We start from the raw sequence: 22,585 nt of genomic DNA, 5'->3' as shown, positions 1-22,585 counted from the left end.
TGTTAAATGAGAGTTCAATTAGTTGTATTAATTCCAAGGCCTTTTTTCAGCCCCAAAACAACAATGGAAAGAGAAACTCAGGCAGCCCTAGGCGCCTGCCTTCCCACCTGAAATGGGACGGGCGGCCGGAGCAGTTCCAGAAGCAAACAGCAGGTGGGGCTCGCGGCGCAGCAGTTCTCACTGGGAGTGACGTGATTTTCCTACTAGAGCGGCTGAACAATCCTGGCATAAAGCAAGTATGTTCAGCCTTCAGCAGCAACACCTGGATAGTGGTTGTGATTCTTTATTCCTTAATTGGCGGCTTCTTCCACTGTTGATATTTTTCAAACCAAAATGGGAAATCGGAGAATGGACATACATTCATCCTTCTCTTTTGTGTGTTTCTCCTGCTCTTGTTTTGCTAGAAAAGTGCAGTCTTACCCAAAGGGGGAGAAGTGGGGAGTCAGAGAAATAAGTCACAGAGGAAGCGTGCCTCGTGATGGGGAGGGGGCGGGGTTAGCTCTCTGTGTTGACATTATGTCCGGCTGATCGTCCATGTATATGTTATGGCCAAGGGTGACTGAGGCCAGTGTGGCGAGTTGGAAATGTACTATGTCATTTCATATTTTACCCTTCACATAGGTTTTATCAAGATGAAAGTGTTGCCTGATACCCTCCCTGGTGGTGCAAAGGGTTAGGGTACGCAGCACTGCGTACAAGGTAGTGGCAGCCACTTAAGTGCGAGTTGTCCACATGGCGCAGCAGACCTCTCCTGACCCGCCCGCTGCTCCCCTCAGCAGTGTACTTGTCAGTCAGCCTGTTCTGCCCCCCACTCTGTCTCTGGTGACTCCTCTCACCGCCCCTGCACCTCTGGCATGTACCCCAGTTCTGTATTTCTAAATAAATAACTAAATCTTAAAAAAAAAAAAAAAAACAGAGAAAATGTTGCCTGAAACTGACTTGTAGTATAAACTCTAGATATAGTATGTGCTATGGAATTTGTGACATTTCAATATAGTTTCATTTATTACTGAGCATTAGTGGGAGGACTTACTGCTCCAGAATATCTTTTGTGGCATAAACAGCCAACAGTTGGGGGCTGTTCTTTTTTTTCTGGGCTTTCAGCTTCTTGTGATACATTGACTTTGGTTTTACATACTGTAAACAAAAATTTTTCTGGATTGTAGAAACTTAGTTTACAGTGGCAGTAGAAAGTTAGATGGTCACTTTTTGGTTCCACGGCCATCTGTATGTACCTCCCTGCTCCTAAAGCTGGTGTATCTTTATCTAAATTTGTTTTAAAAGCACAAATTAAGGCGGCACCTTTTTTTTTTTCCAGCAAAGTTGACCATGCACATTGTAGGAATGCATACAGTTGTTCCTGTTCCTCTCCATAGCCACACACATATTAATACATGAATAAATATGTCAGTTGTATAATAGTATGCTCTTTTGTAGCTCTTATCCCATTTTTCTCCTTTTGTTTATGGCAGTTTACATGCTAGGATCGCTGTTCTAATGAGGCAAAGAGCTTCCCTTGTTTTTTTTTTTTTTTTTTGGCACCTAAATGTTCACGCTCCACCTGAGTGGTGAGGCCCTAACCCCAGGTGGCTGTATTTAGGGCCAGTGATGAGGGTGGGGCTTTAGGCTGACAGAGCTGGGGCCTTATAAGAGGGAGAGAGCCCAAGCCCTCGCCCTTCCTGACCTGTGAGGACGCAGCAAAGAAGAGGCGGCATCCACGCCCGCAGTCGGAAAGCTTTTCCTCAGGGACCCAGCACTTGCTAGCACCTCAGTGTCGGAATTGTGAGATGTAAGTGTCTTTTGCTTAAATGACAGTGGTTAACATAAAGAGCTCAAACGAGGTGGAATGAGACACCGATAGGAAGTGGAATGTTAAGCCCCCCTGGCTGTTGAGATACAGTCCAGCCTACTTTTCCTGTGGCTGACAGGTAGCCGTTATTTTCTTTCCTGAGTTTGTTTACTTTACACACATAAGTAACGTTTTCCCCCTTTAGTTGGCCCACTGTAAAAATGCCACTGATCCGGCCCTCCCTGGTGGCGCAGCGGGTTAAAGCACAGCACTGAGAATCTAAAGCGCTTCAGCACGAGTTCGATTCCCACCTGCCCGGGAGGTGACCACGTGGCGCGGCAGACCTCTCCTGACCCGCCCGCTGCTCCCCTCAGCAGTGTGCTTCGTCCATCTGCCTGTTCTGCTCCCTATTCTGTCCCTGGTGAATCCTCTCACCGCCCCTGAGCCTCTGGCCTGTACCCCAATTCTGTATGCACAAATAAATAAATCTTTGAAAAAAAATGCCACTGATCCTGGCTTTAAAAGGCTCCTCGCTTAAAGCAGGAGAGAAGTATTTTCAGGTAGTGTGTTTATTATTGCTGTAACACATCGCTGCCAACTTAGTGGCTTAAAGCAACACACGTAAGTGTAGTTCTGGGATTTCAGCATGGTAATTTTCACTGGCTAAAAACGAGGGGTGGGCAAGGATGTGCTCTTTTCAGGGCCTTCTAAGGGAGAATGTTTCCTTGTGTTTCCAGCTTCAACATGCTGCCCACATTTCTTGACTCTTGGGCCCTTCCTCTGCCTTTGAAGTCAGAAACCGCATGTCTGAACTTACTGGGTGGTCACATCTCTTTGCTATTCCCTGTCTCTTTCCCATTCCCTCTGGCTGCCCCTCTCTTTCATGATAAGGATTTCTGTGGTTAGGTAACACCCGCCTGGATAAACCTGAGTTAGCAGCCTTCCCCCCTTGCTGTGTGATCCACAATAGTCATATAAAATTTGCATTTTTCAGGTTCAGGGGTTGGGCTAGGCCTCAGCTGGCCCTGGTCCTCCCTATCCCAGGCAGAAGCCAGCTACCTAATAAAGTGTAATTTTGTTTTGTAAACATTGGGCACTCTTGCTGAAAATCTTTTAAATTTAACTCTTTGAAAACCAAAAGTCTCTTTTCTATAATAAACATTAGTTAATAATAAACATTAGTTTTTTTCCCCCTAAAATATTTATTCTAACCAGTACCTCTCCACCCACCCACACTGTATCTGAGCTAAATAAAGATTGTCACACCAAACTCAGCTGCATCTGGACCATTGTTTTAGGTTTCTGGAATTACTTTAGGCCTTGTGATAAAGCGTTCACACTTATGTTCTGACTTAAAAGCTGTCTGGTGTTTGATATATTCTTATTGCCAGCTCCATTTTCCCAGTAACAGCAATCATTTAAAATTGTGACTTACTTAAAGAGTCAGTCATAGCTAACATTTTCTAAATGTTTTTGTATACTCAAGATGGTGCTTGTTCTGAAAATGTAAAAGACTCTCAGTCTCCATTGCTTAGCTGATTAGAAATTGATTAGTGGTGTCAGCTGAAACAACGCTGAGAAATTGAGTGTTTTTGTGGGTTTTAGTCTCAATGGGTATCCTGCAGGGAGATATATATGCAGCTATAAAACTTTATATAGTTGCATAGTAACAAAATAGACTGGACTTTTTAAAGAGCAGTTTTAGATTTAAAGAAAAATTGAGAGTAGTACAGAGTTCTATGTCTTGTATTCAGATTTCCCTGTAATTGAAGCCTGTACTTGACAAATTATCTTTTGTTGATGATATTGTATTTGTTTAAAGAAACATTTCATGAGATGCACGATAAAGTAGTATGGGTGAAATGATAGATATGAGATTTGTTTAAAAATATTCTAGAAGGAACACATTTGAAAGTGTATGCACACCTGTGCCTGTTTTTGAGCAGAGCGTGGAGTGATAGAAAAAAGCAAATTATTATTTGTTGCAGCTGGCTTATGGGTTCCTGGGAATTTAGTATGTTTGAAGATTTTTGTCTTTGTATTTATAAAAATACGAATTATAAAAGCTCAATGTAGTCATAATTTTATTCTCAAGAAAAAAAAGGAATGATTTGCATTTGAGTATTATTAGTTTTAGACTTGGGGAGGAAGAACTCATTAAGCTTTATTAATCTTTGTCATTGTGTTGACTTATTGATCTGTTAAGACTGAATACGAAGTATATTTGCATATTAGGTTGAGCACTGAATTTGAAAGTATTATTTTTGGGGTTGAAATTGAGAGTGGAAAGATGGTCAGCTAGCTTGCATTTTTCATATCTGTGGCCTGCCTTCATACACGTCTGGAATAAAATCCAGGTTCCTTAATGTGCCTCCCTAGTTTCCTGTGACCAGACACCTGCTCATTGCCTCTCAGGCCTTGTTATGTGGCTCTTGCCTCTAAGGTTGCCCAGGGTAGCCTGAGTACTAACTTGCTTTCTGGCCCCTGAACATGGCAGGATTGCTGTGGCGAGGGCCTGAGCTTGTACCACTGGGACAGGCTGCCTTCCACACCTTTACCTGGCTTCTCCCTTACGTACTCTTGTTCCCTGCTTAAAAGTGACCTGAAGAAGGTTCCCTGACTATCCTGTATGAATTTGTGTCCTCATCATTCTTGAGCTCCTCATTGTATATCTTTGTAATATTTACTTGCAATTACTGCATTATGTATTATGCAAACATTATATATTAATTTATGGACGATACATGAGGAGAGGGACTTTGTCCTTTCCATACACATTAAATGGCCCCTGACATGTACAGGCAACTGAAGAGTAGATTTTGTCTAAGTGTGGCATTGTTTCCTGTGTCCTGAAAACATTCACGTTCACTTTCTATTAGCAGGTTTGCACTTTTCTTAGGCCAACTCAAAGCAGTGAGGGAAGAGGTTTATCTGTGATCTGAACCTAAATCTCTCTGTACTCCTTTCTGGTTTGGCTCCTCTATTTTATCATTAAGGATAAGATTTAGAGTGAGATCAAATACTTTGCCCAAGAAAGAAACATCTGTCAGAATTTCTAACATACTTGCTTTCTTTTTTCTCTGACGCTCTCAGCAGCCTGCACATATTAGTTTCATGGACATATCTGACAAGCAGCTGGTCTCCACAAGCAGCTCCCCTCATAACTGCCTCCAAGGCCCGTGTGGGGCGGCCCAAGACAGGTTCAACGAGTAAGGACGAGAATAGGATGGTGCAGCGGCCAGTCATTTTGTTTTTCTTTCCTTCTACCTTTAAGGCTATGAAATAAATAGTGATATCTGAGAGGAGGCCAAAAAAACAAGCTCCAGAAATCACAACTTTTTAAGAATCAGAATGGGGGACAGAGGTAGCCAAATCTCCAAGAAAAGCCCATGTTTCTGGCTGGGAAAGTGCAGCCTGGGAAGTGTGATATGTGTGTGTTAACTATGTTAGACAGGCCCCCCTTGGAGACCCTGGTCATGCTGGCAGCTCAGGTGTCTGTAGAAATCCTGTCTCCCTGGCCAGAGGAACTGAGAAGTGAAGGGGTCTCTGTGGTCTGGAGAGAGTGGAAGAATTCCAGCTTTTATATCTGTCTTCTGTTTTGCCCTTGGGAGGATAACATGGGTAGACTGAAGGGCTGGGAGAAGATTAAAGAGGTCTGGAAAGGTTGCCTCTGGCTGTGTGTGAACCTGGGTACACCTTGAGCCCTGCGGGGGTGGGGGGCAGACAGATGGTAGCAAAGGTCTTGAGAACTGACATGATTTTAGAGCTGTGGTCCACAGGATAGGAGCTAGAACCTGCTGTCTGAACCTAACCTGCCTGATAAAATGGGGCAAAGAAAATCTTAATGTTCTCCAGCTGAACAGGCAGATTGACAAAGTACACTGCTGAAGGGAGCAGTGGGCTGGTCAGAAGAGGTCTGCCACACCATGTGGGTCAGCTCCCTGGCCGGGGCTCGAACTCGTGCTGCAGTGGCTTTGGAGAGCTTCATAATGAGGTGCTTTAACCTGTTGTGCCACCAGGAAGAGCCCCTCGCTATGCTTCCTCCCACCTGCCTCCCCCCACCCCCCTCAGCCCATGCCTTTTTAGACAGAAACATAGGAGAAAATGCTTGTGACCTTAGGTTAGGTAAAAATGTCTTAGACTTAATACCCAAAGCATGATCAATAAAAGAAAAAAAATTGATAAGTTGGACTTCATGAAAGTATTCCAGGAGACACTGTTGAAGAAATAAAAAGATCATCCCCATGAGTGATATGGGAGACCTCTAGACCTTTCATGTAATTATGCTGTAAACCTAAAACCTGCACTGAAGAATAAATTTTATTAGAAACATGTCACACTGAGAATCACATATCCAACAAAGCACTTATATATAGAAACTATATAGAACTCTCAAAACTCAATAGTAAAAAAGTAAAAAGTCCATAAAAAAATTGGGGCAAAGAGTTAAATAGACAATTTACCAAACATAATAGATTGATGATAACATAGCTCAAGAGGCCCAATACCATTTATTATTAGGGAAAGTCAAATTAAAACCACAGTGAGGGGCTTTCCTGATAGCCTGAGGTTTAAGTCTTGGTGCTATCACCTCTTTGGCCTGAGTTTCATCCCTGGCCAGGGAGGTGACCCACATGGTACAGCAGACCTCTCTTGACCCACCCGCTGCTCCCCTCAGCAATGTACTTCATCAATCTGCCTGTTCTGCTCCCCACTCAGTTTCTGGTGAATCCTCTCAAACCCTCCCCCTCCCTGACCTCTGACCTATAGCCCAGTTCTTCTAACCAAAAATATACACACATACACACTTCCCAAGCACAGTGAGAAGCCACTCTGCACTTATTAGAATGGCTTAAAAAAAAAAACCCTCAATACTAAATTTTGACAGTTTTTTTTTCTTTTAAAGATCTATTTCTTTATGCATACAAGAACTGGGTTGTAGGCCAGAGGTGTGGGGTGTGCACAGATTCACCAGAAACAGAGTGGGGAGCAGAATAGGTGGAACTACTGAAATACACTGCTGAGGGGAGCAGTGTCATGTGGTTAGCTTCCTGGCTGGGGACCGAACTCATGCTGTGCTGCAGTGGCTGCTGTTAGGTTGATAGTGCTGAGACAACCTTTTGTGCTACCAGGGAGATCCTCCTCAGGTTTTTTTTTTTTTTTTCTTACTAAGTTGAGCATAAACTTATTTTTTTTTAAAGATTTATTTATTTATGCGTACCTCTGAGGTATAGGCCAGAGGTGCAGGGGTGGTGAGAGGAATCGCCAGAGACAGAATGGGGAGCAGAACAGGCCGACTGATGAAGTACACTGCTGAAAGGAGCAGCAGGTGGGTCAGGACAGGTCTGCCGTGCCATGTGGGTCACCTCTGGGACGGGGATTGAATTTATGCTGAAGTGGCTTTAGCTTCTTAATGCTGTGTTTTAACCTGCTGCACCAGCAGAGAGGGCCCAAGCATAAATTTATTAACTGACCTAGTATCCCTACTCTTAGGTATGTTTTTATTTCAAAGAATGGGAAACTATGTACATGAACAATTAGTGTCTTATTCCATAATTGCCAAAAGCTAAAAACAACTCAATAATTCATGGACAGTGAAATGCTCAAACTGTGGTACATCTGTTCAGTGGACTGTGACTTAGCAGTGAGAGGGGTGAACCATTGTTATTCACAACAAGGATGGGTCTATTAGGAAAATACAGTGATAAGAAGCCCTGGGAAGGAGAAGTGAGGGGAAGTTTGGGGGGATGGACCTGTTCAGTGTCTTGTGATCGTGGTTACATCACTCCTTTTACCTAAACTCTTGTTTTTCATCTTTAATCTGAATTGCTGTGGGTAAAGTCTGAATATAGGCTGTGGGGATTGTGTGGATGGTTTCTCTTCTGATGACTTGTGACAGCTCTTTTGTGGGGAGCCCTCTGGTTCCCAAAACCCTCCTCACCCTGTCTTTTTCATTCTCTCGGGCTCTTTGTCTTGATAGACTGTCCAGAGCCACCTTTTGAGCACATCACACTCCAGACATTTTTTTTTTCTTCTCTCCATGTCAAAATTGTGATAATAGCAGTGTGTTACTCTCAGGGGAGGGCTTTGGATTTCAAGTTCCTTCAATCAAGTCAGTGTTACCTCTAAAAAAAAAAAACCCCAATAATTTCTTTCTTTTCAGCAAAACTAGAGCTGGTGTTCTAATGGACTTTAGCTTTTTCAAGTTTATTCCTCTAGAGAGTCTAGATTATAGTTTTAAATTTACAGGCCTCCTTCCTAAGGAAAGTAATATTAAAATTTAATTTGGGCTTCTCCTATGAAAGGCTATTTGGACACTATTGGTGGGGATCTTGAGAAGGCAGAATTAAGTGTTGCTTTAAATTTCTGCAAGGAAGAGATAATCTCACCCTTACACAAACGATAAATCACACATACTAGTGTTGCTGATGTCAAGGGAATTTTACTAGCGTGCACTTCCCTGGGGCTCACTGTGCCTTGACCCTTGGCTGTGTGCTCTGCATAATCCTGATCCTGGGATTTGCATTCGTCCTTGTGGATTGGAGCTTTGAGAAAATCCACCTATCTCTAATGCTGGGTAAAACATGCTCTCCCTTCCTCAGGCGTCTTCGCTGCCCTTTCTTTTAATTAAAATTTTTTCCTCCCTAATGTTGGAAAGGTTTGCTAAAGGTCACACTTGAAAAGAGCTGCTGAAGGGAAATGCAGATTATTCTGTCTTTTCACGGTTGAAATGTCTCTCAACTCTGTGCCTCTGAAAGGTGCATTTTCTTTCATTTCTCAGTGTTGGTTAAAGTGGCGTGGATGGGGCAGGAAGGCGTTTTTGCTTGCATGTGGCACGATACTCAGGTGAGAACTGAGGAACGAGAATGGGAACAGCCAGAAGAGAAGAGCGTGCAGAACACCTTCAAATGTCATGCATTGCGTGGCCAAAGCTGATTTCAAGTGTAACACATGTGCACTTGTCTTCATTGCAAACAATGCTGTCTTACTGCTCCTACAAAATATTTGCACTTGAAATCGCTAAATATGATCTTTGCGGCACTTGTGGTTGATTTCTAGGACATGATGCATGCTGGCTGACCAGCCTGTTGGCATACACTTCCTTTTCATGTTAATGTGTAAGAGCTCTTGAAGATAAAGGAAAGATTTCAATATAAAAAAAAAATCAGCCCATGAAAGAGACATGCATTTTATACAGTTCTTGTTCATTAGGAAAGACCCAAAAAAGGATTTTTTTTTTAAATCCTATACATTTATGTGAATCTCATGAGGCTGGGTGGGTTCATACACCTCTCAATAAGTAAACCCTGCAGGACTGAGTGTTTCATGTTTTTGTTTCTGTATATGAACCGCACTAGACTCTGGGGGTTCATAGCTCTCTCACAATATTTGAACTCCGCTGGCTGTGTGGATTCATATCTCTGATGTGTATGAACCTCATGGGGATGGGTGTGTTCATCTTCCTATTCCTACTATATGAACCCCACATGAATGTGTCAGTACTTGTATTCCTGTATGTGAAACCCCCCGGGCTGGGTGGTTTCATGCCCCCTCTGTAAGCGCCATGGGACTGCATGGGTTCCTGTCCATCTCCTAAGAGATACCATCACAGGGATAGTGGGTTCATATGCCTACCCCGTATATGAACGAGCTGTGCTTTCATATACACCATGCTTTTCATGTGCACCTTGACTCACCAGTCTCTTCTGCCAGTTAAATAGTCTCTATGGTTTTTTTTTTTTTTTTTTTTCTGGTGGTGGCCAGGGGTTTTGAGCTTGAGTCAAATGGACTCAACAGCTTGAGTCAATTGGAGACTTGAGTCTCCATTAGTTGGAGATTCTGTGTGGTAGCAACTGTGCTTTTATATACAGGGAGGGTTCATAAACGAGGATTCATTTCAAAGAGGAGCTTCCAAAATTAGGGAGCTAGAGAAGGTAAACTACACATTAAAATATTTGTCTCAGGCCCTTCTTGGTGGCACAGTGGGTTAAAGTCCAGCACTGCAAAGCTGGCCTCGGCCGCTTTGGTGTGAGTTCGATCCCCCTCCCCCCAGAGGTGACCCACATGGCCCAGCAGACCTCTCCTGTCTTACCCGCTGCTCCCCTCAGCAGTGTACTTCATCAATTTACCTGTTCTGCTCCCCACTCTGTCTGGTGAATCTTCTTACTGCCCCTGCACCTCTGGCCCGTACTCCAGTACTGTATGTATAAATAAATAAATATTTAAAAAAAATTTTGTCTCAGAAAATTTCAAAGAATGCCTTTTCAGATGGTTGGTCTTATAACTTCTTGTCTTCTGGTCAGTGTGTGTCTATGTTCTGCCCCACCTCAGGAAGGTACTAAGGAGCATTCTGGAGTTAAGTTTGTTCTTTAATGTGAAATGGCAAATCAGAGGGCTTGTACTGGTTTAGGGCTTGATGACTTTGGCCCTTGTTTACAAAGACAGAACAGCTAAAGAGTTAGTTGGAGATTCTGTGCTGTAGTTTATGAAATTTTTCTGTATTATCATAGATGATGTGTGTCCTCCTCTCTAGTTTTGGCTATATTTGTTGCTTTTAACTCTAGTGACTTCTTATTTTCAAGTCTTTCCTCCTTGATGCTTTCAGTGATTGTTATGAGTGGGTTGCAGTGAGTGAGATTTTTGGGGATCAGGGTTTTGTTCTCTTGTATAGTTGGTGAGTTTTTAGAGTAGCTACATGGTCTGTTTCAATAAAATTTCATTTGTGTGCTTATAATTGGTTACATGTAAGTAGGTCTTGCTTATCTTCTAGAGCTTCCTTGAAGTTAAATAAGATAATTGAATGAGTTTCGAGAGGTACAAGATGGTATTATTGATGTAGGGAAGGTGTTTGTCCACATCAGAAGAGGGTCCTTGAATCGCCAGTCACTGGCTTGCTCCATCTTTTATGCCAGTTACAGTCTTTTTTGTTGTTGTTGGTGGTGGTGGCAAGGGGGTTTTGAGCAGAACCTTTGCAAAGGCTTTAGCAACCTACACTTAAAGCACTAGAGAGGATGATTTTATTTTATGAAGCTTAGTGAAGAAGCATCTACAAAAACACTGGGTTGCATGTGAATGAAACAGGTGTTCCTTCTGCCTGTGTGGTAAAGTGACCTTGAACACTTTCGGTCAACCTCATCTTCTCTCCAAAGCTTTGGGCCTTAAACCAGGTGATCCATCAGGATCTTTAAGAAAGATAGTAGTGTTTCAACCAAGTGATCAATTTGCCGTTTTGATATGTGATACCTTTATAAAGTTATCTGTAGAAAGGTCAATTCTCAAGTTAGAAAATGACATTAAAAATAAGTAGTAAGGCCCTCCCTGGTGGCACAGTGGGTTAAAGCACAGCACTAAGAAGCGAAAGCCACTTAAGCATGAGTTTGATCCCTGGCCCTGGAGGTGACCCACATGGCACAGCAGACCTCCTGACCTGCCTGCTGCTCCCCTCAGCAGTGTACTTCGTCGATCTGTCTGTTTTGCTCCCCATGCTGTCTCTGGTAGATCCTCTCACTGCCTCTGCACCTCTGGCCTTTACCTCAGTTCTGTATGCATAAATAAAATCTTAAAATAAGTAGTAAAACATATTTTAAGACATGGAAGAGAGTAGATGAGTTCATTTAATAAAACAATAATTAATGGAACCTGTTGTGTGCATTGGTTAAAGCACAATAGCACATAAAATAAGTATGTATGTTCCTACAATTTTTTTTTTAAAGATGTATCTTTTCCATGCATATAGAACTGGGGTACAGGTCAGAGGTGCAGGGGCAGTGAGAGGATTCACCAGAGACAGAGTGGAGAGCAGAACAGGCCAACTGAAAAAGTACACTGCTGAGGGGAGCAGCGGGTGTTTCAGGAGAGGTCTGCCATGCCATGTGGGTCACCTCTGGGGCGGGGATCAAACTCATACTGAAGCGGCTGCAGCCAGCTTGCAGTGCTGCGCTCTACCCATTGTGCCACCAGGGAGGGCCTATCCCTACAATTTAATAAGTGTTAGAAAAAATAGTTGTTGGGTAGCAATTAATAATTTTCAGTTCTTTTAGAACCCTAAGACTTACTGAGGCGGGGGATAAGGGGACAGGGAGTGCGTAAGGGGGTTAATCAGAGACAGTGGGGAGCAGAACAGGTGGATCTACTGAAATACACTGCTGAGGGGAGCAGCAGATGAGACAGGTGAGGTCTGTTGCACCATGTGTGTTGACTCCTTGGCTGGGGATCAAACTCAGCTATAGTGGCTGCCAATATCTTCATAGTGCTGTGCTTTAACCCCGTGTTCCACCAGGGAGGGCCTTACCATATACACGTTAACTTACCAGAATCCGTTTGAGGTGTATACTGATTCAGTTCCAAAGAGAGGGAAATATGGAACCATCACTCCCACAGGGCTGTCTCCTTTCATGGTATTGTTACACATATTTCATGCTTCAAACCGAACAGTGCTTGTTATCATTATCACCTGTGTCATTTGGTACTTTAAAAAATATTTGAGAAGAGTGAGCATATATCATAACTTTTAGCCTTCTTATTTCTTAGCTTTGCTTCTTCCTTTGTTTCTGTGTATGTGAATTCCTATATGGAGTCATTTTCTCTTTTGTTCCTACTTACCTTCTTCTTGTTGGCAAAAGTACTGTTTCTATAGTAAACTGAAATATTACTTAACTTTTATAATCGGTTTTAAAATGTATTACGGGACCTCCCTGGTGGCACAGGGGTTAAAAATAGTGTTATCAAGCCAGTGCCAGCTACTGCAGCACGAATTCAATTCCTGGCTGGCGACTGACCCACATGGCCTGGCCGACCTCTCTTGTCTCACCCACTGCACCCCTCAGCAGTGTATTTCAGTCCATCTGCCTGTCTTGCCCCCAACTCTGTCTCTGGTCAATCCTCTAACCCACCACCAGTAGTCTGTATCTCAGTTCTTGTGTGCATAAATAAATAAATAAATCTTAAAAAAAAAAAAAACAAACCTAAAATTCATTATGGGAGGAGAGGCCTTGTCAGCTGAATGATTTGCAAATATTTCCCCCATCGTGTAGGTTGTCATTCCATGTTGGTTTCCTTTGCTACACGGAAGCTCTTTTGTTCAATATGTATCCCCACTTGTTTATTTTTGCTTTTGTTGCCACAGTCATGGAGCTTATGTTTTCTTCTATGTGTTTTATGGCTTCTGGCCTTGTGTTCTTGTCATTGACCCATTTTGAGTTGATTTTTGAATATGCTCTAGGGAATCCAGTGTCATTCTTCTGCATGTGTTGGTTCAGTTTTTCCAGCACCATTTAGTGAAGAGATGACCGTCGTCCCTCTGTATGGTTTTTGTTCCTTTATTGTAAATTAATTGATCCTGTATGCATGGGTTTAGTCCTGATCTTCTGTCCCATTGGCCTATATCTCTGTCTTTATTACAGTACTGTGCTATTTTGATCACTACCATTTTGATTACAAACTATTTTTTGATTGCTGTTATAATATGGTTCAACATGGGGTGTATGGTACCTTCAGTTTTTGCTTTTCTGAAGATTGCTTTGGATGAATGTTTTGTGGCTCCATAAAAATTTTAGGATTGTTCGTTCTGTTTCTGTGAAAAATGCCATTGTAAGAAAATACAGGTAAGCTTCTGGTGGTGTTGGGTATGTCCATTTCCTTGATTGTGGTAATGGTATCTCAGCTGTGTGTGTGTGTCCAGATTCATTGTATACCCATGTCTTATGCATCGATTATTCCTCAGTAGAGTTTTTTTTTTTAAAGATTTATTTATGCATAACAAGAGCTGGGGTACAGGCCATTGCTGTGAGGGGGTTGGGGGGAGGGTCATGAGAGGATTCACCAGACACAGAGCAGGGAGAAGAACAAGCAGATTGACAGAATGCACTGCTGAGGGGAGCAGCAGGTGAGACAGGGGAGGTCCTCTGTAGAGTTTTTTTAGAAGCAGGAAAAAAAAAAACACAAATTGTAATTTTGGCAGGGATTGCATTGACTCTGTAGATTGTTTTGGGCAATATAGATGTTTTAATGATATTAATTCTTCAAATCGTGGAATATGGACTATCTTTCTATTTTGTCTTCAATTTCTTTCACCGGTGTTTTATAGTTTCCAGTGTATTCCAGACTTATTTTGTAATAATGTTTACATAACAATGATGCCTTTATTTGTTTTCACATTGCTTTCATCAGTGCTTTCTTATTCTGTTCTTTTGCTCCATCTTGGAACATTGCATATTTTATTTTGTCTCAGTACTTTACAGTATGAACCAAACATAAAATCTTTTAGGAGTTTCTAAGATACACCTTTTTCTAAGTTCCACCGAATGTTTTCTAAACTTTATTACTTTTTACTACCCTCTTGTGATGGAGGCTAATGGTGACTTCCCTTCTCTCTGCAGTTGGGTGGGGTGTAATATGATCCTTGTTTGGTGATTTTTCTAAATTGGGGATTAGTGAGTAAGTCAGCTCTGTGAGGCCCAGCCTATTGTAGACACTTTGTAAATACTAAATGATGGTTATGGCAGGGCCATTAATTCTGTCTAGATCTCCTGCTTCCCACTTCAGAGCTTGTTTCTTTGTATTAATAGTTCCTCAGGTATAATTCTCTTTTGCATCAAACAAATTATTATGCTCAGGCTTACATTTTTGTTCCGTGTTATAGCTGTGTTCAGAAGTTTTGTACTAACTGGAGACACCTCTCTGAACTCTATTTACCCAGTGGGCCAACAAAAGAATATTGTGTTTTCCTAGATTAAACCCTGTTGGTAGTTTCATCTTTAGGCCTAGCTCCCAATTTTTTATAAGTTACAAAGCTGTTTTCTTTAGAATGTTCCCAGTATTTGTTATGCATATGGTAGTTCCCTTTCAGCCATATACTTTTTTTTGTTTTAAAGATTTATTTATTTATTCATACAGAACTGGGGTACAGGCCAGAGGTGCAGGGGAGGTGAGAGAATTCACCAGAGACAGAATGGGGAGCAGAACAGGCAGATGGAGAGACAAAATACACTGCTGAGGGGAGCAGCGGGCGGGTCAGGAGAGGTCTGCCAAGCCATGTGCATCTCCTCCTGGGCAGGCGGGGATCGAACTCATGCTGAAGTGGCTTTAGCTTCTTAGTGCTGTGTTTAACCCACTGTGCCACCAGGGAGGGCCCTCAGTCACATATTTTTAATCTGCTGTCCTCTTTCAGTTCTGAGATAATTGGAAGAATAGCAGGAAACCTGGGTGTCAAGCAGTCTTTGCAGTCCCTAAATTATATGGAGATTGCCATCTTTTTTTTATGCTGTCAAGGAGGCTTATGATATATTTGAAGACTGAACATGACCTTGAAAGGTCTGTTGCTCCATTCTTTTATGCCAGTTTATAAAATTTGCTTCAGTAAGTGTAACAGGGTGGTTCCCAGGGGAGGTTCCAGGTTCCCTAACCCACCCAGAAGGAGTGGGGAGCTGAGCAGGGAGGAGAAGAATCTGGAGAAGGGACTGAAGAGGAAGGGAGCAGGATGGAGCCAGAAGGAGAGCTGAGGGAGGCACAGGGAACAGAGACATGTGAAGAAGCGGCTCTTGTTTCTTGAAATAGATACGGGCGAGAAACCCATGTAGAGGAGGTTAACTCTGGCAGTGTTTATATTGATTTTGATTTTGCCTGACCAGACTTGCCTGACCATTTCTGACCCTTTTCCTGGGTCCCTGCCAGAAGGTGCTTTAGGCTGTGGCGGGCTTTCAGGTCTTATTTTGGGCCAATTTCTCCTGGGTAGACTTACCCACAAGGGAATGGGTAATTTTGGGTGGTTGGTTTGAAACTATATTCTGTGTTTGCTGAATTGCACACTGATTGTATTAAAGTTCCTTTCCATTAATAGTCTTGTATGTTTTGTCTTGATGTGGTGGATGGCAGAACCTATTTAGAGCAGGCAGGTTTGGGGGTTCAAGGGCGTCCCTCTCCCTGCCCTCTAACATAAGGATTTGTCACTGTTGTCCAGTTTGTTAGATTGTTGAGGAACTGGAAATTTGTAGTGGGTCAATATTTCATTTATCAGTTAAAGCTAAAATCACCTATTGTCAAACTTTACTTTGAAGGTCATTTAATTATTTTTAAAAAGAGTTATTTATGCATACAAGAGCCAGGATATAGGCCACAGATGCAGGGGATGAGGATTCACCAGAGACAAGAGTGGGGAGCAGAACAGGTAGATTGAAATACATTGCTGGAGGGAGCAGTGGGCGAGACAGGAGAGGTCTGCTGCATCATGTGGGCCAACTCCCTGGCCTGTGATCAAACTTGTGCTGCAGTGGGTGCTGACAGCTTACTTTGAAGGCCATTTAAATCGCATGTAAAGTTGAATATTACACTGTTCTCATTGTTTGCAGTGCTGCCAAATTTCCCCACCAGCATGACTCCAGAGTAAGTACATGGCCAATGAGCACTTGAAAAAAATAACTGGAAAGAAAGGATAATAAATAGTAACATTCCTGCTGTCTGGAAGTACCATGCATGTACACACATATATGTATACACACACATATAAAAGATTTATTTATTTATGCCTATAGAACTGGGGTATAGGCCAGAGGTGCTGGAGCAGTGAGAGGATTCACCAGAGACAGAGTGGGGAGCAGAACAGGGAGACTGATGAAATATACTGCTGAGGGGAGCAGGATGGGTCAGGAGAGGTCTGCTGCGCCATGTGGGTCAGCTCTGGGGCGTGGATCTAACTCCTGCTGAAGTGGCTTTAGCTTCTTAGTGCTGTGCTTTACCCACTGCGCCACCAGGGAGGACTGTATTTAGATATTTTAATCTGATATTTCCTGTCAACTAATCTATAAACAGAGACCTCAAGGACACAGCAGCTTAGAAGTTGGGTATTGTACTTAAACTGTACTGGTCTCTTCCAAAATCAGGGTTGTAAAAATAGATTATTCTAGAATCACAGAGACTAAGGGATAAACGGTGACATACAGAATATTGCCTTGAATTGGATACTGTCTTGGGCACACCACTTCAGAAGGGAATTTTGGGGGTTGGTTAGGGAAATTGGGAAATCAACAATTTACTAAAATGGAGAGGTAGAAAATATTGATTTAAAAAAAAACACAAAAACAAAACTCTGGTTACTATGAAAAAAAAAAAAATCTGTAAAAGTGTCAGAGAAAAAGACCTGGAAGTGCATGCTTGAAGGTGTCAGTGGAGTGCTCTCTAGGGGAGGGCAGTGACCCACTTTTGTCTTCTAATTTCCTGCAGTGCACCATGACCTGTCCCTTTGTGAATGAAAACTTGTTTTTTAAAAAAATCTGGACTATCCTGTAGAAGTAAAATATATTGAAACAACACAAGATTTTTTTCACAAGAATGATGTAATTCGTGGGATCCTTTTTGAACTGTGTCTTCAGATTCTGTAGTCTTTCATTTCAAAAATTTAATTATTTTATTGTGGAAAATATCCAACAGTTTCAACAGTAGATAGAAAATATAGTGAATTTCCCTGTCCCATCATCTAGCTTCCACAGTCATCGTTGTGCCCAGTTTATTTAATCTCTCTCCAGTATTCATTTTCCTACCTCCATTATTTTGAAGCAGATTCCACAACTATGTCTTTTCATCCACACATAGTTTCATACTCATTCTAAAAGATGCAACATTAAATCAGAATGCTGATGCTACACCCAGCAGCAAATACTTAAACAGTAGAATTTCTTTAGTAATGCTAATGAGGACATTACAGTGACAGTGAGGACTGTATAATATACCCAATACCCAGTCCTTGGTCATACTTTTCCATTCTCATAAGATAATTTCTCAGGCCCTCCCTGGTGGCACAATGGGGTAAAGTGCAGCCACTGCCACATGAGTTCAATCCCCAGCCAGGGAGGTGACCCACATGGCACAGCAGACATCTCCTGTCTCACCCGCTGCTCCCCTCAGCAGTGTATTTCAGTCAATCTGCCTGTTCTGCTCCCTACTCTGTCTCACCCTCTGCACCCCTGGCCTGTACTCTTGTCCTATGTGCATAAATAAATAAATCTTGAAAAAAAAAGATAATTTTTCTAGGTACATGAATCAGTCAAGTAAGTTTCTGTCACCACAACAGGTCATGTGTCCAATATGCTTTTTTAGCCTGTGGGTTTCTCCTCCTTTACCCACCATTTTCCTCCCACACAGTTTATTCCAAGAATCTAGGTCCTTTGCTTTAATAACTTCTCACATTCTGCATTTTTCTGTAGTCTTTCTAAGCCTTTCAATGCCTAGTACTAGAAACTTCTCTAGAAGGCAGGTGAGCAGGGTCCTCATTTAAAGCTTATAAAATATGTCTTGGTCTTGGAATGTGTTTGTAAAACCTGTAAATGTAAAGACTTGACTTCCGTTAAAAGTCCTTTGAGTTTAAGATTCTATAGCTTTGCTTTTGTCAACTAGATGAGACAACTGTTGGAATAGGATGCCCTGGGGTGGACTTTAGGTCTACCAGTCACACAACTTTGTAGGCAAGAACTCGCCAGATTTCCTTTTTAACGTTAAATGAGAAGTTTACTCTGAAAATGTACTCTGGTATAATGGAATTTTGTCATGGCAGTATTACTCAACATCCTCAGAGAGCGTGGTGTGTAAGTTTGCTCTTTATCATGATACCTTTGTGTACTATATTTTTGTTTTGTTTTCCCTCTAAGGCTACTAAACTTAGCATTTCCACTACCTGCTTATTGATTTGTGCTTTAATGATTGCAGGTTGAAGAGGACAGTGATGCAGAGAACTATGGAGAAGAGAACGAGGACCAGGGAAAGTATTCTAAAAGAAAAGTAGCCTCTAACTGGGATCGATACCAAGATATTGAAAAAGAAGTGGATCGTGAAGGTGGAGAATCACAGAGGGGCACAGATTTCAGTGTCCTTCTCAGCTCTGCAGGTAGGAAATCAGCTGCATGTGTGCTGCTTAGTGCTGTGAAAGTGTAGATGTTCTGTGTTTTTATACACGCACACACACACACACAGAGTTTTAATTTGTATTTTTTTATAAAGTGTACTTTACTAACTTGCAGTTGATCCTTTGTGCTTGAAATTAAAATCCAAAGAAAAGGACAACATGTCTAATAATATGCAAGGAGAAAAGGGCATTTTCTTTAAGTAAAAGTCCATGTCCTCACATAGTGATAATAGGATGACTAAAATAATTCTTGGTTGCAATGCTTAAAAAAGGCTTTATAGAATTGAGAAAGGCTGAATTATGCCCCCTTTAAATTGGATAACTGAAGAACAAGTGTTGTTGTTTTTTTTTTAATTTCAGAGGGATCAGTACTTAAATATTTATATGGCGCTTTATGACGTTTTAGTTTGTTTTTTTTCCCTTTATGTCCAGAAATAAGCAGATTAACATGTAAGTGCAGTTTAGAGTTTTTAATGTAGCTCAACACCAAAACTTTCCCCTTTTGCTTTTGGGTGGCCTTCTCTATCGACAAGGCCAAACAACCACTTATTCTAGGACCAACTGTTTCAGGTTGATCCCCTTGCTGTGACTGCTGGAGAGGCTTTTCACAGTGTCAGCTTAAAAAAGAACACTTCAAGGATAAAGATGTGAGAAGCAGAGAAATAAGATGAAATCTGCGGGAGTTGGTTTTGAATTCCCTCTTTTCCCAACTTAGTGATCCTGTTCTCCCTTTCTTTTATTCTCATCTGCCAGTGTTTGAAATGTCTGCATCAGACTCGGCTTGTTCAGTTGTGGCTGATCTACTGCACAGAACCTAGTTGTGGTTTGTTGATCCGACATTTGAGAGCCCCCTGCTCACTGGTAGGGCTTAAGGCACTGAACATGTGGTAGTGGGCAGAGCAGACAAGAACACCTGTGTCGTGGAGCTGACATTCTAGAGGGCCGGGGCAAACGGGTAGGTGGCGATAATCGCTTAGGTTGGAAATACAATGGGAGAGGTGCTGGTACAACTTTAGAGAGAGTGGCCATTGAAGGTCTTATGAGAAGTTGCTATTTCAGTAGAGACCTGAGTAAGGGAGATGCAGGCACTGAGATCTTCAGGAGGAGTGTTCCAGGCAGAGGGAACACTTTGAGGCTTTGAGGAGGGTACTAGCGAGGGAGACTGGCCTGCTGGTGCAAAATAAGCAAGCAGAGGAAAAGAGGCATTCTGGGGTCAGATCATGGGGAGACTTACGGAACAGTAGAGATGGTGGCTTCTTATTGGGAGAAGCAGCCACCAAGGGCTTTAGAAGCTACCAGTGAATATACGTTTCCTTCACTCTCTGAAAGCAGAATATTCCCATTTGGCATGATTTGGTAGGCTATTTTTTGGGCTGGGGATGCTGAAAATGTTTCCATATGATTTAGTGGTAATGGTATTTCCCAGAGTCCAAAAAACAGCCTAATGCATCATACCAAAGAGGAATGTAATGTGTTTGGCCATCATGGGAAACCTGCACTGTTCACGTTTGACAGGCTCCCACGGGCAGTTTTGTGACTGAACTGATGACAAGCAGGGAGGAAGCTGTAGGAAGACCAGGTAGGAGTCTGTTGCAGTAGTTCAGTCACAGTGCTGGTGGGAGTGGCCAGGGCAGTAGCAGTGAGGTTTGCAAAGCATGGCTGGGTTCTGCTCTGTTTGTGGGGGTTAAAGGGAGACATGTGTAGGGTATGAGATAAAGGCGTATAAAGCTGTCATCTGACTTTTGTTTTGAACAGTTCGAATAGGGTTGCTATAACTGATATGGGTAAAATTATAGGGGGTGCTCAGTATTCCATGTATTAAAATTGAGATTGCTACCTGCATTGGTGCTCCTGTAGGAAATAGATGGCATGTTCAAGAATTAGAAGAATGTTTTAACAGAGGAGTAATTGACCAAGGTATCAGTAGGATACAGGAAAGCAGAGAGATGGCAAAGTAATTGGGTGGCAGGTAACATAGGGCTGTTCCTACTCCTAGTTACTGGGCCTCTGATGGAGAGAGTCACATAGAGAAGTTGACCTTGAGAGGACGATTGGCCTCTTGGCCAAGAGATCAAAGAGAAAAACAAGAGAGTAATCATTCTGGTCTTAAATTCTTCTCTATTCTCTTGCCAGGGCTTCTCATATCTGCTGGAAAGCAGAAGAGGAGGGAAGCCTAGTGCTCTAATTCATTTAGATTACTTCAGACAGAACAGAGACAAGGGCGGAGGTGTCCTGGAGTGCCACGTGGCACACCCATCCAGCCCGGTATCTAGTAGGAAATGTCAAGCCCACAGTAGGATCAAGGCTCCTGGGCTTCAGGATCCAGGTTGGGCCTGGAGATGGACATTGGGTGATGTCCACTTGTAGGCATTATTACAATTCTGAGAGTACATGAGATGATGAGGGACTGCGGAAAGAGTAGGAGGCAGGAAATAGTTGTTGACGGGGTGGGAGTGTGAAAAAATATAGGAAAATATGATGGGTTGCTGGGTGGTAGCAGAGGCCCACCCTGGTTAGTGTTCATGAATGTTAGGGGAGAGCAGGTGTGTTTTCCTCATTCAATTTCTCCTGCACAGATGTAGATATCAAGGGATGGAGAATAGATCTAATCGTGAGTGCAGTTTAGCCAAATGAATCAATTAAAAGAAAGATAGGAAAGGGCATAGCACCATTACCACTGAATTCACATTGGACAGGGAGGTAAGACCAGTCTTGGGAGAAGTGATGGACCGAAGAGAGTCGTGGGGCTCCTGGGTAGCCCTTTGGTAGGACCGCTGACCTGGGTGGAGTTGAAAGAAGTGGTGACTGTAGAGTCCAAGGTGAGGTTTGGGTGGGGGGTAGTAACGACATACTCTAATGTGAAAACCTGAGTGACTGGCCCTGGGCCAGGGGAAGGCTCTGTGCATTGGAGGTCTAAGTTGCATTTCCATAGTTGTGTGTTGAGGTTGAACATCTTGTTTGCTGCTTTGCTTGCTTTTCTGTGAACTGTCTGCACATAGCTACCCCCTCCACAGCCCCCCCCCCCCAGCTCATTTATTTTTTACTGACTTATGTAACTCTTTCATCTGTTCTGTCTTATGCCCTATTTGAGAACTCAATCCTTCCCTCAGGGTCACAAAGATGTTCTCTATATTTTATTAAAATTCATATTTTAGAGTTTCCTGATGTGTGTTAAATTTGATCACTATTACATTCTTTCATAACTAGTATATTTAAGCTATCATGTTAAGGCATGGTTGACCTGTGAAAAGCTGTACGTACCTATTGTGTACAGGGAGGTGAGTTTGGAGAGAGGTATACACCTTCGAAACCACCACTACTGTCAAGGTCACAGGAATACTCTTCATCCCTAAAGTTGCTTCTTACCCTCCTAATTATTACGTCTTTCCTTCTGGTAAGTCCACTTAACATAGCCTCTTAGCAAGCTGTGAGTGTACCATGTGGAGTGCTTGGCTAATGGCCTTTGCTGCACACTGGGTCTCTATCTTGTATCACTGCAACTTTCACTGCCATGCCAGGGGATGGAGTGAGGTGGTATAATACACGGCTGCGTTTCAGGCTTCTAAAGAGTGTATGAACCTTTTTGGATTCCATTTTCTATTTTCTTTTAGCAGGTAATGAACTAACTGCCAGAGTAATCAACTTTAGAAATGACAGTGCCACTTTTAGGTGTTTACTATTGGACATTTAAATTTGGCTTTTGACGTTAACCCTTCCTCTGCCTATGTGGTTTAGTGTCAGGAACAAAGGCCTTTAAGTTGAACAGATCTGGATTCAAATCCTATTCTATCATGTTTTCGCTTAACTTTTTTGGGTAGGAATTGTGAGAATAGTAAAATGTCATCATGCTCGACTTGCTCTCAGCATCTTATCCCAACTTTACCACAGATTTTAGCTCTGCTTCA

At 42.4% G+C, this 22,585-nt stretch overlaps 1 protein-coding gene across 1 annotated transcript in view; it reads left to right on the top strand.

Annotated features, from left to right (window-relative positions):
- Nucleotides 1–22,585, top strand: part of AVEN (apoptosis, caspase activation inhibitor) — a 165,980-nt gene that overhangs the window by 5,026 nt on the left and 138,369 nt on the right. Inside the window, exon 2 of the mRNA XM_004687572.2 lies at nt 18,485–18,662. Coding sequence (XP_004687629.1) covers nt 18,485–18,662 — 178 coding nt within the window. The remainder of the gene's footprint in view (nt 1–18,484; nt 18,663–22,585) is intronic.

The sequence above is a fragment of the Condylura cristata genome, unplaced genomic scaffold (genome assembly GCF_000260355.1).
Source record: "Condylura cristata isolate star-nosed mole 26May11 unplaced genomic scaffold, ConCri1.0 scaffold00023, whole genome shotgun sequence".
Lineage (NCBI taxonomy): Eukaryota > Metazoa > Chordata > Mammalia > Eulipotyphla > Talpidae > Condylura > Condylura cristata.
Note: the sequence above shows the minus strand (reverse complement) of the source record. Positions and strands in the feature narration are given on the sequence as shown.